The following is a 12,791-nucleotide window of genomic DNA, read 5'->3' as shown; positions in this document are numbered from 1 at the left end:
CTGATGTGATCATCTTTGCATATCTTGGTATTTGCCCAAATAAGGAAGCTTGCCTCATTATCATGATTTAACTGCAAAAAGCTGTTCTTGAACTCAGGCACTTGAAATGCCTAATTGCCTATTTGTGCTCTGTGTCTAGGCATTTCGGCTGATATGCTTCAGCTTATGTCTTGAGTTGAAATTCGGGTTCTGGTATTGTCTAGACAATGCATCTACATCATCTCACTGGATTTCATGTTTCAAATACATGCATATTTTTCAAACCATTGAATGCAATTAATTGAGAGCAATACTCAATTTTAACAATCTGAAAATAAATAAATAAATAAATAACCTTGATAACATTGCTAAGAGAATGTCACCAGCAATTGATAATAAACTTGCAACCGTGATATAAGTTGATATAACGTCCTGTAGGTCTGGAGATGTAATTGTGAACAAAAGTAAACTTTCCCCAACGGAGTAAAGAAATCGGTTGAAAGAGAAAAAGAAAGGAATGAAAATCTATTATGTTAAACAGACAATTTCTTTGAGATCCACCTCTTTTTGACGTTTTCAATTGCCTCCTCCCTCATCCTCAGAAGCTCTTGGCAACGCTGCTGATACTGCAAATCAATTGCATCAAGCTCTAGCTTCAGGTCATGGCAAAGTTCTTTGTCGTGGTCTTTTTCAATCAGTGACAAAGAAGATATGCTTATGCACATATCATTAGATACACCATTCCATGAACCCGTAAAGGAGGTTCCTGAATTATTCGTATATTCGCTCATTAACGACTCGCCAATGCTAACCTTGTGCTTCTCAAGGTCATAAGTTGATCTCAAATCATTCTTATGTTTAGCATCTGAGGTCGATACCACATTTTGTTTCGGAGATGCTCCGACTGATTCTCTAGCATCATTGACTTTTGATCTGGAGAACTGTGAAGAAACAGCTATCTCACTAGCCTCTCTGCCAGGAAAGATAATTGATCCATGGTCTTTGGCTTGGGGTGCTAATACCTGATTACTCTGAAGCACAGCAGAAACCACGTAAGAACTCTGAGCTCCGCCCAAACTTCCAGAAGTTTTCCAGGTGGGTTCAAGCCTCAAAAGTAAGCTGTCAATTAACTCAGCTATAAAAGCAATATCTTCACTCAACAAATCAAGTTGTTCTCCCATCTCAGAAGCGATTGAGAGTGCCGTATCAGCATTAAGGTAAAATATGAAGTGAACATTCCTCGCCCTACCTGCTAGAAATATTTTGATTACTATATCATATTAGAAAGGGGAAAGAGTACAATCAGTCAGAATACTTAGCAAAGAGATCTTCAGCTGTATGGTAGAATTACGTACCAGACAAGTCAGCGATCCGCAAAGTTAAAGATACTGTATCATCATCGAACTTTTCCCCTTTTATGGTAAATTCATTTCTCACACTGTATCTCTTCAGTTCTACAGTGGAAAAAGTTTCAATCATACTCTGTGCACAAGTGTCAGCTGATAGCATTTTGTAATTAGGGTCCACGTCCATGAAAGGTGAATCAGATTTTAGCGAGATTGTCGACTTAGGTGTAAAATCAATTAGCTGCAGACGATCACACATTAAATCCTTCGGATTCTCGGTCAGGAATGGTTCTTTCAAGAGCTCCACAGCACTTAACCTCTGAGATGCTGGAACCAAACATTTTTCTATGAACTGTTTCACTTCAGGGTACTTAATTTTATTCATAGCAGCTGGTTTTATGCTCTACAGTGAATTAATTATGATGATAAATAAGAGCCAACAATTCTTTTAAATGTGGAAGATGCATGCTAGGTTCTTGCTAAATGGCAAGAGTTTAGCAGGTGGTCAATGAACTTACAGAAGTGACCTTCTTGTAGATTTGTGCTTGATTTTTGCATTCACCGTACGGGTATTCACAGGTAACCAACTCTAACATACACATTCCGAAAGAATAAACATCAACCAGCTCATTATATTCCTCTTCATAAAGCTCTGGGGCCATGAACTCGGGAGTACCTGTGAGAAAATCAAAATAGCTGACTACTTTAGAGAAGCAGGCCCCTTTTTTGGCCGCCATTCTCTTCAAACTAATTTTCAATCACACATTTCATTAGACCCACAATTTTTATCAACGTTTCAACCACAAGTTTTATCAATTTTGATCAAAATATACGAAAAAAGCCTGATTTTTATCCAACCCAAACAGGAGCTAAATAAAGTGGCACAATCTCTCGACTAAGATAGACAATTACCAATAACACTTCGGGCAACAGGTTGCTGCATTATTGTGGCCAATCCAAGATCTCCAATTTTAACTTCTCCATGATTCCCATTAACAAAGATATTATCGCATTTTAAATCTCTATGAATAATAGGTGGACTGTGAGCGTGTAGATAATGTAAACCTCGAAGGATCTGCCTAGCCCAGTTCTTGATGGCCTTCAAATCAACGTTCTTATGCTTCTTACGGTACCTAATTCAGAAGGAAAATAAAAAATGTTTTCTTAGCAAGAGAAACTAAAAATAACACGAATGTGTACAACTCAAATAGAATGGGAACCAAGACAACGAGGTAACACTTACTGCCTCAAACTTCCTGAGGTGAACAATTCAGTTATCATGTTAATAGTTTTGTTTTCGTCATCCACCCAAGAGGCATATGACCTTATGATGTTTTCGTGTTTCAGAGTCCTTAACAGGTGAACCTCAGAATATAACCTCTCCAAATGTTCAGGCAATTGCAGTACATCATCAATGCTCACTTGGTTCCAAGCAACTTCTATACCATCAATTTCATCAAACCCCTTGAAGCTACAAAAGAGAGCAAGCAGAGGTAAATTTTGACAGGCAGATGAATACTCACACTTGTTGGATAAAACAATTCCAAAATGTGACCATAAAATAGTCTATAAGCAAAGAAACAGAAGATGGTCCAGGAAGCATACACATTCTTGAATGCTCCTCTCCCAAGGATTTCATTATACTGAAGAAAGAAACAGAAAAAGGTAACAAAACCACCAAAACCCAATAAATTAAGCAATATATCATAATAAATAAAGAGAAAATAACAAGCCAGCAGTATAAATTAATGAATCATACAAGCGCATGCACACATTTGTAGATATTTTTATTGTAAAGCCGCAGGGGAACTTAACTTTCAAGAAGATTCATATTCTCCAAAGTTGCTATTGGATTACATAATATTATTACTAAACACATTCATCCATTTATAAACTATTCAAAACATCACTTAAAAGTAATTCTAGACTTGAAAAGATATATTAAAATGTACATCATAAATTATGATCATAAAACACAATTAATGTTCATTCTCAAATCGATTTAACAGGCATGATGGTTCAATAGAGAAGATGCTTCCCAACATTATTTTTCTGTAATTTTGAAACAAGAGAAAGATCATTACACATAATAAACTCACCATATCAATTCTATCCTTTTCATGCACAAACGTGCATATGAGTACCTATTCATATCTCATCAATGATAAACAAATATCTTCTGCTAAACAACAAGAAAGACTGACTATGGACTTACAGGCAAATAGTAATGGTTCAGAAAATAAAAACATTATAAAGCCCACTTACTGAAATAAAAGTAATCAAAAAACGGCACAAAACATTTTGGAAAGATTTCTACTAATATATACATAGCTTACACACTCTAATTCAATGCATGGACTCGAAAAATAAAACAAGAACACTAACCACTAATCCATATTCCAATAAATAAACATAATGAACAATGAACAGCAATGCAAAACATGGTTTTACGTAGCTAAACAATGAACAGCAATGCAAGACATCAAACCTAATTTATTTGTAAAAAGAATGTACCCGAATGTAACGCTTGTCCGGGGAAATTTCTACAACATCAGACTCATTAGGTTCCATCTTCGATTCTCAATCCACCACACAATATCCCCACAATTTTATACACAGAACAATATATAATCCAGAAAAAAGAAAAAAAAAATTGAAAACCTAATTGAACTGTACAAATATGATTCTAGTTAAAGGAAATTTTCAGAGAAGGCTTCACAAGCAATGGAAAACGTATCGATGCCCGACCCAAATTGGACTGGGCATCCAAACAAATTCACTTGCAGTGAATACAAGGAAGAATTCGAATTCAAATTCTCTTTTCCTCCAATCACCCTAGCCATCTCATTTAATTCTTCAAACCCCGAAAAGAAGAAAAAGAAAAGCAAACTGTAAAAATCAGAACAGATAAAAATGGACAAAAAAGAAGAAGTTAACTGGTACCAAGAACAAAGAATTAAGGCATGAGAATATGAAACCCTAGAAATCGAAACATTTTGACAATTCAAAGAGGAAATTGAAAAGAGAATCAACTAAAGATCCTATACACAATTAATGGGAAATTAGGAATGAATTCATATATATAATATATAAGAGAGGATTTTCGTTACGATTTCCTAAGGAAAGCAGCGAAATTTTTTTCGTAAATTGCAAATTAAAAGAAGATTAGAATCATAAAATCCGGGTGTTCATTTATGGTAATATATTTTATATTTAAATTTAATGACCAATCACAGCAAAGGTGTCGTGGTGTAGTTGGTTATCACGTCAGTCTAACACACTGAAGGTCTCCGGTTCGAGTCCGGGCGACGCCATTTTTCTTAATAAATAGTATTTTATTTCTACTCTTTATATTTTGTGTTACCCTTTTCACCATTGTTTCGGACCACTTCTTTTAATTTTTATCGAGTAACACTCACACTCTGTGTATATTATTGATTTTAGAGTCTGTCAAAAGAAATTAAAATTAAAGCACCTACTTATAGCATTGTTTTTGCCATCCAATCTAGCATGACATACCCACCTCGACCGTACCATATGGTTCTACATTACACGTCCCCAAAAATTTTAATTTCAAACATGGAGCATTTACCTATGTACTAAGTTTTTCAAGAATTCAGTGAGCCAACACAATTTGAATTTTTAACCAAACTAACTCCAGATATCAATCAATATAGGGAGCTACAAGTTTCACTGCATTTGTACATTTATTTATCGCATTTGTAAACTTCAATATGCAATTATGTCAAATATCAACAACGTGGGCACAGGAAAGGAGAATCACGTTAATTGTATCTATCAGAAAGACACGTCACAATAGAAATCTCAAAGAAAGTTTTCATATTGGATTACAAGATTTTGTCCACGTCCTTCTCATGAATTTGACTCCACGAAAAGGCTGGCCTGAGGATGTAATTTTGCCTCTTTTAGGGACAAAGAAAGTTTGTCGGGGCCGTAAACAGTGCGAGGAAAGTTGGATACGAGGCTGTAACTCTCAACTTCTAAGCAGCCCAAAGAATCAACATAGTCGTACAGTGTTTGTATTGTTGCTGTCGAATGAAACCTTCTCTCCTTGCGCTCTCCATTTGGAAACCGAACCAGAACCTAACAAATTGGAAAGAACCATTAGCAATAATTTCATGCGAGTTATGTCTTTTAAATTTGAATAGAAATGATCTATTGGTCAATGGAAATTGACGACACAGATTTACATCATCTCAATCCACACCACAATGAGGTTACAAAGAAATAGTATAAAGCACTTCACGTCATAAATCATCCTTGAATATAAATTTCATGACTTCCCATGTTAAACATCAACAAAAAAATGGCTATTTTCTGATAGTCTCGAGTAAGTGAAGTCAATCTAGAACAAAATACTTACTTGAGTAACATCCGGTCCTTTAGCAGGTTCTGCACCTAGAGATGCAGCTTTCTCTTCACGCATCTTAGCTATTGCAGCTTTTTTCTCAGCAGCTTCACGTGCAGCTCTTTCCTGAGCCTCTTCCTCCTCTTTCCTTTTCCTCTCAGCTTCAGTAGCTTCACGTTCCAACCGTTCTTGTTCTTCTTTTCTCTGACGTTCCCTAGCCTAATGTAGGACATATAGTTAATAAATGTACAAATAGTTGATGGCTATGGCTAAATAAATTGAAGAACGACATACTTGATCAGCTTCAAGTGCTGCTCGGTAGGCAGCATCCTGCTCCTCCCTCAAACGCGTGTTGTTTCTTCTTTCTTCTGCTTCAAGCCTGGATGAAACAAGAACAGGAGCACTTTCTTCAAGCACTCTCTGCAGTATACTGAGCAGTTCTTCAGGAGATTTTGGCCCCTCAACCTGCACAATTAAAGCAGGCCAGGGAAACAAGTCAATGTTATAATTAGCATAACACAACTGTGTGTAATAGAATAAAGTTTTTAGGTTCCCAATGATTTGAGATATCTCCCCTTTCTTTCTTTCTTTCTTTCTCCCTCCCCCCCAATTTCTAACACAAGATATGCGTACAAATATAGGAGACAAATGTATACAATAAAATTAGACAAGACAGAATGTCTAAGCAGAGACAAATTTTCATCCTCTTAATTTGCCTATTGCAAGGTTTCAATGAATAATAAATTTTGATGAAAAATCCACCAGACAACGTCCATCTAAGGATACAAAGGTATCTAACAAATAAATAGAGGATAAAGAATAAAGAATTAAATGAGTTGATCAGCTTTTAACCAATTTTTTCCATCATGGTCAGTGACATTTGAGTTCCATGACAAATCTTTTAGAAGTTTGATTTTATTGAACACCCTCATCAAGCATAATCTTCACTTCAAAAACACACCAATAAGCAAGAGGAATATCCCTGTACTATACACCTTACAAGTGATTAGTGCAAAATACATAATTAGGTTAACAAAAATATGAACAGGAATATATTGATTGATGCCAGATGAATAAGATGAATGCTGACAGAACGCAGTAAAACCTAATGCCTCAAATTCTAACTTATTCTATAAATCAACAAACAAACAAATTTGGAACTAACTTCATTTAAAGACTAAAAAGTCAAATTATGAGAATATACAAGTGGAGATGGAACGATAAATTCAGGAATGCCATCCAATTCCTCTTCCCGAAGGGTCCAGAAGATGCAGTAAAGGAAGCCTGTAATTTAAACGATAATGATGTAGCTATAAGTCCTCAGACACGCTGCAATGCAAACAAGATGGCTGGCATCCTCACAGGCTCCTTGCACATGAAAACACCAACTTATCCAGATCCTTTTACTCCAAAGACTATCAGCACAAAGAATGCCTCCTAAAGGCTATAAGCATTCCAATTTCCTGGCACAGAAAGAGGCTGGCTTCAAAGATTTTCTGTTTTAAATTACTTTCAACGAAAAAAATTATCGCACACCAACTTATCCATACCCTTTTTCTCGTTCCAAGACTATTAGCAGTAACAATCTCTCCAGACATCAACGTGCAATGATTTTTTATGACAATTTTTCCTTTTACTGCATTGTGAGAATGTGAATGAAAATGAATGTGTTGCACCGGTTCTTGTTTTTGTAAACAAAATTTTGGTTTTTTAGAACCAAACCTAAACCAGATGGTTCAGGTCCGTTTCAGTTCCACCCTTACATGAACAGTTCCATGAATAAAATTCTCATTTTCAAGTGGTTTAATCCATGTCTACCCCTAATCTTCCTTTCAGTAGCCACTGAAATATAAAATAAGTGCATCACAGTTCATGTTTCATCACCGGACAAGCAAAGCATGAAACACTCTAAAAATTTGCAAAAGCATCACAGTGTGTCATTGTCATTGATGTATCTTTGAAGTCGGAAACCAGATAGTAAAGTAACTGTCATATTAGATGTCATATCTCACACCTTCCAACAATAACGTGGATCACATCAATTGGAAACCAGATAGTAAAGTTACTGAAAAAAGAAAGTGGGTATGGGGCAAAAAAAGAGAGGACTAGAAAAAGAGCCTTTATACAACAGAATGTAAACACAATGTATCTAATATCTATTTTCAGATCTAAGAGATAACAAGTCAACAAATGACTTCAAAATTCCCCTCATCCAGAATGTGAAAAAAATACGGTGAAAGAAACATCAAATGGTTAGACTATATATATATATATATATATAGACAATTGAGCATATACAAATCATGCATATAAATACCAAAAATCCATTGCTCTCTTGTGCATTTAACGAACTTACCAAATCCATGGGGTAAAACAAAATAAACAAGATAATAATATCCTCATTACTAAAATTTCAAAAAGAGTGTATCACCTATCCATGCCAAAAAGGAGGCAAGGACATCAAAATTATTCACCCATCTCTATAAATTCTCAACTTATAGTTTCTTTCATAGCCACGAACAAATCAGTATCAAACAAAATCTCAGTAGAAATATAGCCTACTAACTGAAGTTCGTAAAATTAGGTAGAACTTTGCTATATACCTGTTGTAGCAACGCAATCCTCTGGTTTGTGGCAGCCATAACCACCGCACAGAAGGGAGGCAAGGACATCAAAATTATTCACCCATCTCTATAAATTCTCAACTTATAGTTTCTTTCATAGCCACGAACAAATCAGTATCAAACAAAATCTCAGTAGAAATATAGCCTACTAACTGAAGTTCGCAAAATTAGGTAGAACTTTGCTATATACCTGTTGTAGCAACGCAATCCTCTGGTTTGTGGCAGCCATAACCACCGCACAGAAGGGGAACCTGGAAGCTTTCAAGCTATTACTCATCTTAAACCCTTCACTGGCCTTAACGCTTCCACCCCAGGACACAAAATTCTCGTTGACGAAAGCTGCCAATGTCTCATTACACAAAGTCCTTGCACAGAATGCAGGTGTGTCAGGATGCTCTGGCGAGTGCAAGTAAACAAACAAAAGCTTGTACTCATGCCTAGACCTCTGCAACGCGTCCATGAAACCCTCAGCCACAAAATTTGGCCTAATCCTCCCATAATCCCTCTCAAAACTCGACACAAAGTCCACGGCCTCTGACGTGGACTGAGACACTGACACCAACGGAGTAGTACCAGACCGGACCGAATTATTAAGCCCTATCATACTAAGCGAATAAGACAAAACTCCACTCGCCACCCATATACCGAGCCCAACTGCACCAGAAATCAACCCTAGACCACCCGAAATGATAGAAAACGGGAGCTTTACCAATTTCCAGACAACTCCAGGGGGTTGATTGCCGTTCGCCGCCAGAACTAATCCAGTGTCTTCAGTTTCCGGATTCGTATTTGCGGTGGCGGACCCGGACGCGGCGGTGGGTCGATGGTTGTCGGTGGAGGTCATAGAAGAAATGGCTTGTTCGAGGTCCCATCCATGGGCGGAGAGAATTTCTGTACACAAATCGGGGTCTTCGATTCCTGTGATCGCTTGAAAATACGCCAATTTATCAGCAACATCCCCCATCTCTTGAACGCTTCGATTCGTATGTCTATTTATTGAAGTGAATATCCGAGAAAATGGGGAAACTAGGGTTTAATGGCGGGCTGTATTAGATTGATGTAGATAGATACCGCTTTCTGTATCTGAAAGTTGAATAAAATGGAGAGTTATGGGTCCTTTGGTTTAGCAATCGACGCCAACGAGAATACTGTTGATTTGAAATATCATCGATGTCCTTGGCTATGATGGAATTCACGAGACTGCCATTCCTAGAGCTCACGCACTGACCAAATCTCGAGTCAAGTTTCATTTAACCACTCAAATTTTCTCTTCAACCTCATCACTTTAGCTACAATTTTATTTCGTTTTGATAACTAATAACATATAATATAGCATCATTTCTTACACATTAGACGAGTTTTCCTACAAGGAACATGTGAAAAGTTCTAAATTAATTTATAATGTTCAAAGAATTCAAATTCGATATCAACATTTCAACGACTTTTAAAGATTCAAAAAAAGGTCAAATGGATAAGATTCACAATTCAATTTGTCTGCTCAAGATAAATATTCAAATATACAAGCTAAAACTTTGAAAATCAGTTGCAAGCAGCGGCCTTGAACATTTTGGAGAACACGTACAGCCACAAATAAAGATGAGGACAGCTACAAATGAGAAAAAAAAAAATAAAAAATCTTAAGATTAGATTACTCCATTTTCTCTATAAAAGGAAGCCATGTATCCAGAGTTGTAGTTGCTGGAGAAGTGTAAGAAAGCCTCTATAAAAAAAAAAAAAATAATAATAATAATAATAAAAATAAAGGATTTGAGTATGCTGTAACAACTTATTTATAAAATTCTCAAATTATATAAGTGAAATCTCATATTTTTTTATTCTTCAATACCCAACAAATTTGGTATCATAGCTTAAGAAGAAAATAAAAATCGTATCTGACCAACAATAATGCTACTTGTACCAAGGAGCTTGACAAAAGGGGTTGACAAAGTGAGGTGTACGATTGAGATTAAAAAGCATTGGACGGCTGAGATTTGGCAACAATATTTAACCCATTTACTCAACCCATTTAACAATTTATTGACCTTTGAACGCCCTGTGAAAAAGATGAGCAAAAGAGCGCGGGAATGCGGTGAAATTCATAGCACAAATCAGGTTCAGATGAAGAAGAAGAAGAAGGAAATGGAGTTAATGGTGATGGAATGAAGAGATAGAGGTCAGATTGTGAATTGACGGTGGTTAGCGACGGAGTCGGCGGTGGTTTATCTATGAGTTCAATTTTTGGCTCAATTTTGGGTGTAATTAAGGTGGAGGTTGGGGAGGGGATCTGGGATCAGGATATAGATTGAGGTCCAGAAATGGGATTGTAGAATTCATCTGTAATTTGCAACAATTTTGTTGTTTAAAATCTGCCAGAGATCGTTTACCGATCAATCCAGTCATCGAGAGTCGGGTAAAATTCCAACGTGGGGGGTCCTGTAAGATAGTTGCTGTTGTGAGTTAAGGTTGTTCAAGGTAGGCCTCCCACCGGTGGTGTAGAAGTCGGAATCTCCTTGGAAGACCTCGAAGACATTTTTATGCCGGAAAAATCGAATATTTCACTTACTTCTTGTATACTTTAACATAAAATATGTCCGATCCTTTGAATAAATTTAGCATTTAGAAGCCAAAAAATGATTTTATAGATGAGATGGAGAAGATTGGACCGGAGGAGTGTTTCTCCACTTCATGTTTTTGCCCCCAGATTATTTCTTTTCCACCTCAAACCTTTCTGTGTCAATAATTCTTTAAATGGGTTAAGTATTGTTGCCAAAATCTCAGCCGTCCAATGTTGTTTAATCTCAACCGTACATCTCACTGTCGACCCTTTTTGTCAAGCAACTTTGTACATGTAGCATTATTGATCCTACCAAAGCCAAAAAAAGTCAAATTTCAATAACCTACCATGCAGCAGCAAAAAGTCAAATTTCAATAACCTACCATGCAGCAGCAAATTTAATCTCGATACCCCCACAAAAGCCTATTGAAGTTGTGCACCTAAAGTTGTTTGGAATTTCGGCAACAATTAAACTTTATTCCCAATCACTAGAAGTGAATTATTAAAGTGCTAAATTTCTAAATTGCAGCCCATTATCTTATGCAACAGATTTTATCTCTTTCAACGGAGACAGAGAAGCTATATCAACAAATTCAGTAGTCTCTTTGTCTACATATTCACCAATTCAAGAACTGATCTTTGAAGATGAACATTTTGAACATTGGAGCAGTCAAATGCAAACTTTCTTTCTCTCTTTGAATTTACTGGATGTCATTGAAGATGATGAGGCAGTAGAAGATTCATCTGAAGAAGATGATTCTAAGTTACAGAAGGAATATGAAAAGAAAAATGCAATGGCGTTGCGATATATTCAACAAAGAGTTGAAAAATCAATTTTTCCTTGTATTTTTTATGTTAAAAATGCTAAAGATGCCTGAAAAATTTTAAATGAAGAATTATAGGGCTCAAAGAAAATTAACACCTTAAAACTTCAATTTTTATCAAAGAATTTTGACAATTCAAAAACGAATGAATGAGAAAATGTTCAAGATTTCTCTTCACGAGTTTCGGAGATAATAAATCAAATAAGAAGTTATAAAAATAACATCAAAGACAAAAAAAGGTCACCAAAAATGTACTAAGAAGTCTTCCTCCGAAATTAAACCATGTAGCTATAGCTGTTGAAGAATCAAAAGATTTGTCAAAATGACTATGTACAAATTGATTGGATCTCTTCTTATGCATGAGTAAAGAATTAATCATTCGATGAACCATAGAAGCCAACAAGCATTTAAATCAAAGTTTATGCTAAAGTAGGTTTAAGCAATTATGGAGAAAATTAAAGTGAAGGCCCATACGGAAAGAAGGGACAATTTAGCAATTGGAATATAACTAAGAAGCAAGGCGAATGGAAGGAAAAGAAAACCAGAAATCCAACAATGATCAATCGTGCATTATTTGTTAGAAGTCGAACTATGAATCTAAAGACTGGTATTTTAGGTGCAAGAGATGTAAATTCTCTAATTATTCGTAAAAGGATTGTCGGTTTCAAAATAAAGAAGAGATGGACAAAGAAATAAATACATATATAAATTATACTCATGGAGTATAATACACTTGGTTAAAGAAATTATTTATCCAACTAATGAGACCCACTTAAATAATTGGTCAAAAGTTGGTTAAACTATCTAATTCATTCCAATTTTCCAATAATCACCTACATAAATGAAAATTAATGTAATAGATGATGCAGACCTTAAAGAGTGATCATGCGGAAAGTTATTGCATCTGGATATGTACCTTATGAGTTTGAACCTTCCACAGTAGAATACTATCGGATTTACTTGGTTAATCAGTGAACATGATATCTTGAACTATCAGCTGTTAGTGCAAACCAAGATAATAGTATCAACACAATAACCTCGCTAATATTTTCGAGTTCTCACTGTTGTGTTCATTTTGGCTCTGAACAATTTTTA

At 35.9% G+C, this 12,791-nt stretch overlaps 2 protein-coding genes and 1 non-coding gene across 7 annotated transcripts; 1 reads left to right on the top strand and 2 right to left on the bottom strand.

The window, feature by feature from the left end:
- Positions 1 to 318: 318 nt before the first annotated feature.
- LOC111407656 (probable serine/threonine-protein kinase WNK10) lies at positions 319 to 4,473 on the bottom strand. Of its 5 annotated transcripts, none has more exons than XM_023037272.1 (7): positions 3,840 to 4,473; positions 2,931 to 2,968; positions 2,569 to 2,796; positions 2,238 to 2,458; positions 1,844 to 2,025; positions 1,335 to 1,728; positions 319 to 1,231 (listed from the first exon to the last, which is right to left on the bottom strand). In XM_023037272.1, exons 1-7 carry the CDS (start codon positions 3,894 to 3,896, stop codon positions 513 to 515), a joined length of 1,839 nt encoding a protein of 612 aa, XP_022893040.1. In that variant the 5' UTR covers positions 3,897 to 4,473; the 3' UTR covers positions 319 to 512. The 5 variants fall into 5 exon arrangements, with proteins under 5 accessions (XP_022893040.1, XP_022893042.1, XP_022893041.1 ...); XM_023037274.1 differs by having other exon boundaries at positions 1,844 to 2,001; positions 3,840 to 4,472; XM_023037273.1 differs by having other exon boundaries at positions 319 to 1,228; positions 3,840 to 4,471.
- A 92-nt stretch (positions 4,474 to 4,565) lies between these two features.
- On the top strand, positions 4,566 to 4,639 carry TRNAV-AAC. Its single transcript has one exon. It is a non-coding gene; the product is annotated as a tRNA-Val (tRNA).
- Positions 4,640 to 4,989: 350 nt separating this feature from the next.
- On the bottom strand, positions 4,990 to 9,547 carry LOC111407658 (plant UBX domain-containing protein 10). The gene is made up of 4 exons (XM_023037277.1): positions 8,509 to 9,547; positions 5,989 to 6,159; positions 5,710 to 5,913; positions 4,990 to 5,429 (listed from the first exon to the last, which is right to left on the bottom strand). The coding sequence occupies exons 1-4, from the start codon at positions 9,280 to 9,282 to the stop codon at positions 5,199 to 5,201; spliced, it is 1,380 nt and encodes a 459-aa protein (XP_022893045.1). The 5' UTR covers positions 9,283 to 9,547; the 3' UTR covers positions 4,990 to 5,198.
- Positions 9,548 to 12,791: the final 3,244 nt, after the last annotated feature.

This window comes from Olea europaea, chromosome 13 (genome assembly GCF_002742605.1).
Source record: "Olea europaea var. sylvestris chromosome 13, O_europaea_v1, whole genome shotgun sequence".
Taxonomy (NCBI): domain Eukaryota; kingdom Viridiplantae; phylum Streptophyta; class Magnoliopsida; order Lamiales; family Oleaceae; genus Olea; species Olea europaea.
Note: the sequence above shows the minus strand (reverse complement) of the source record. Positions and strands in the feature narration are given on the sequence as shown.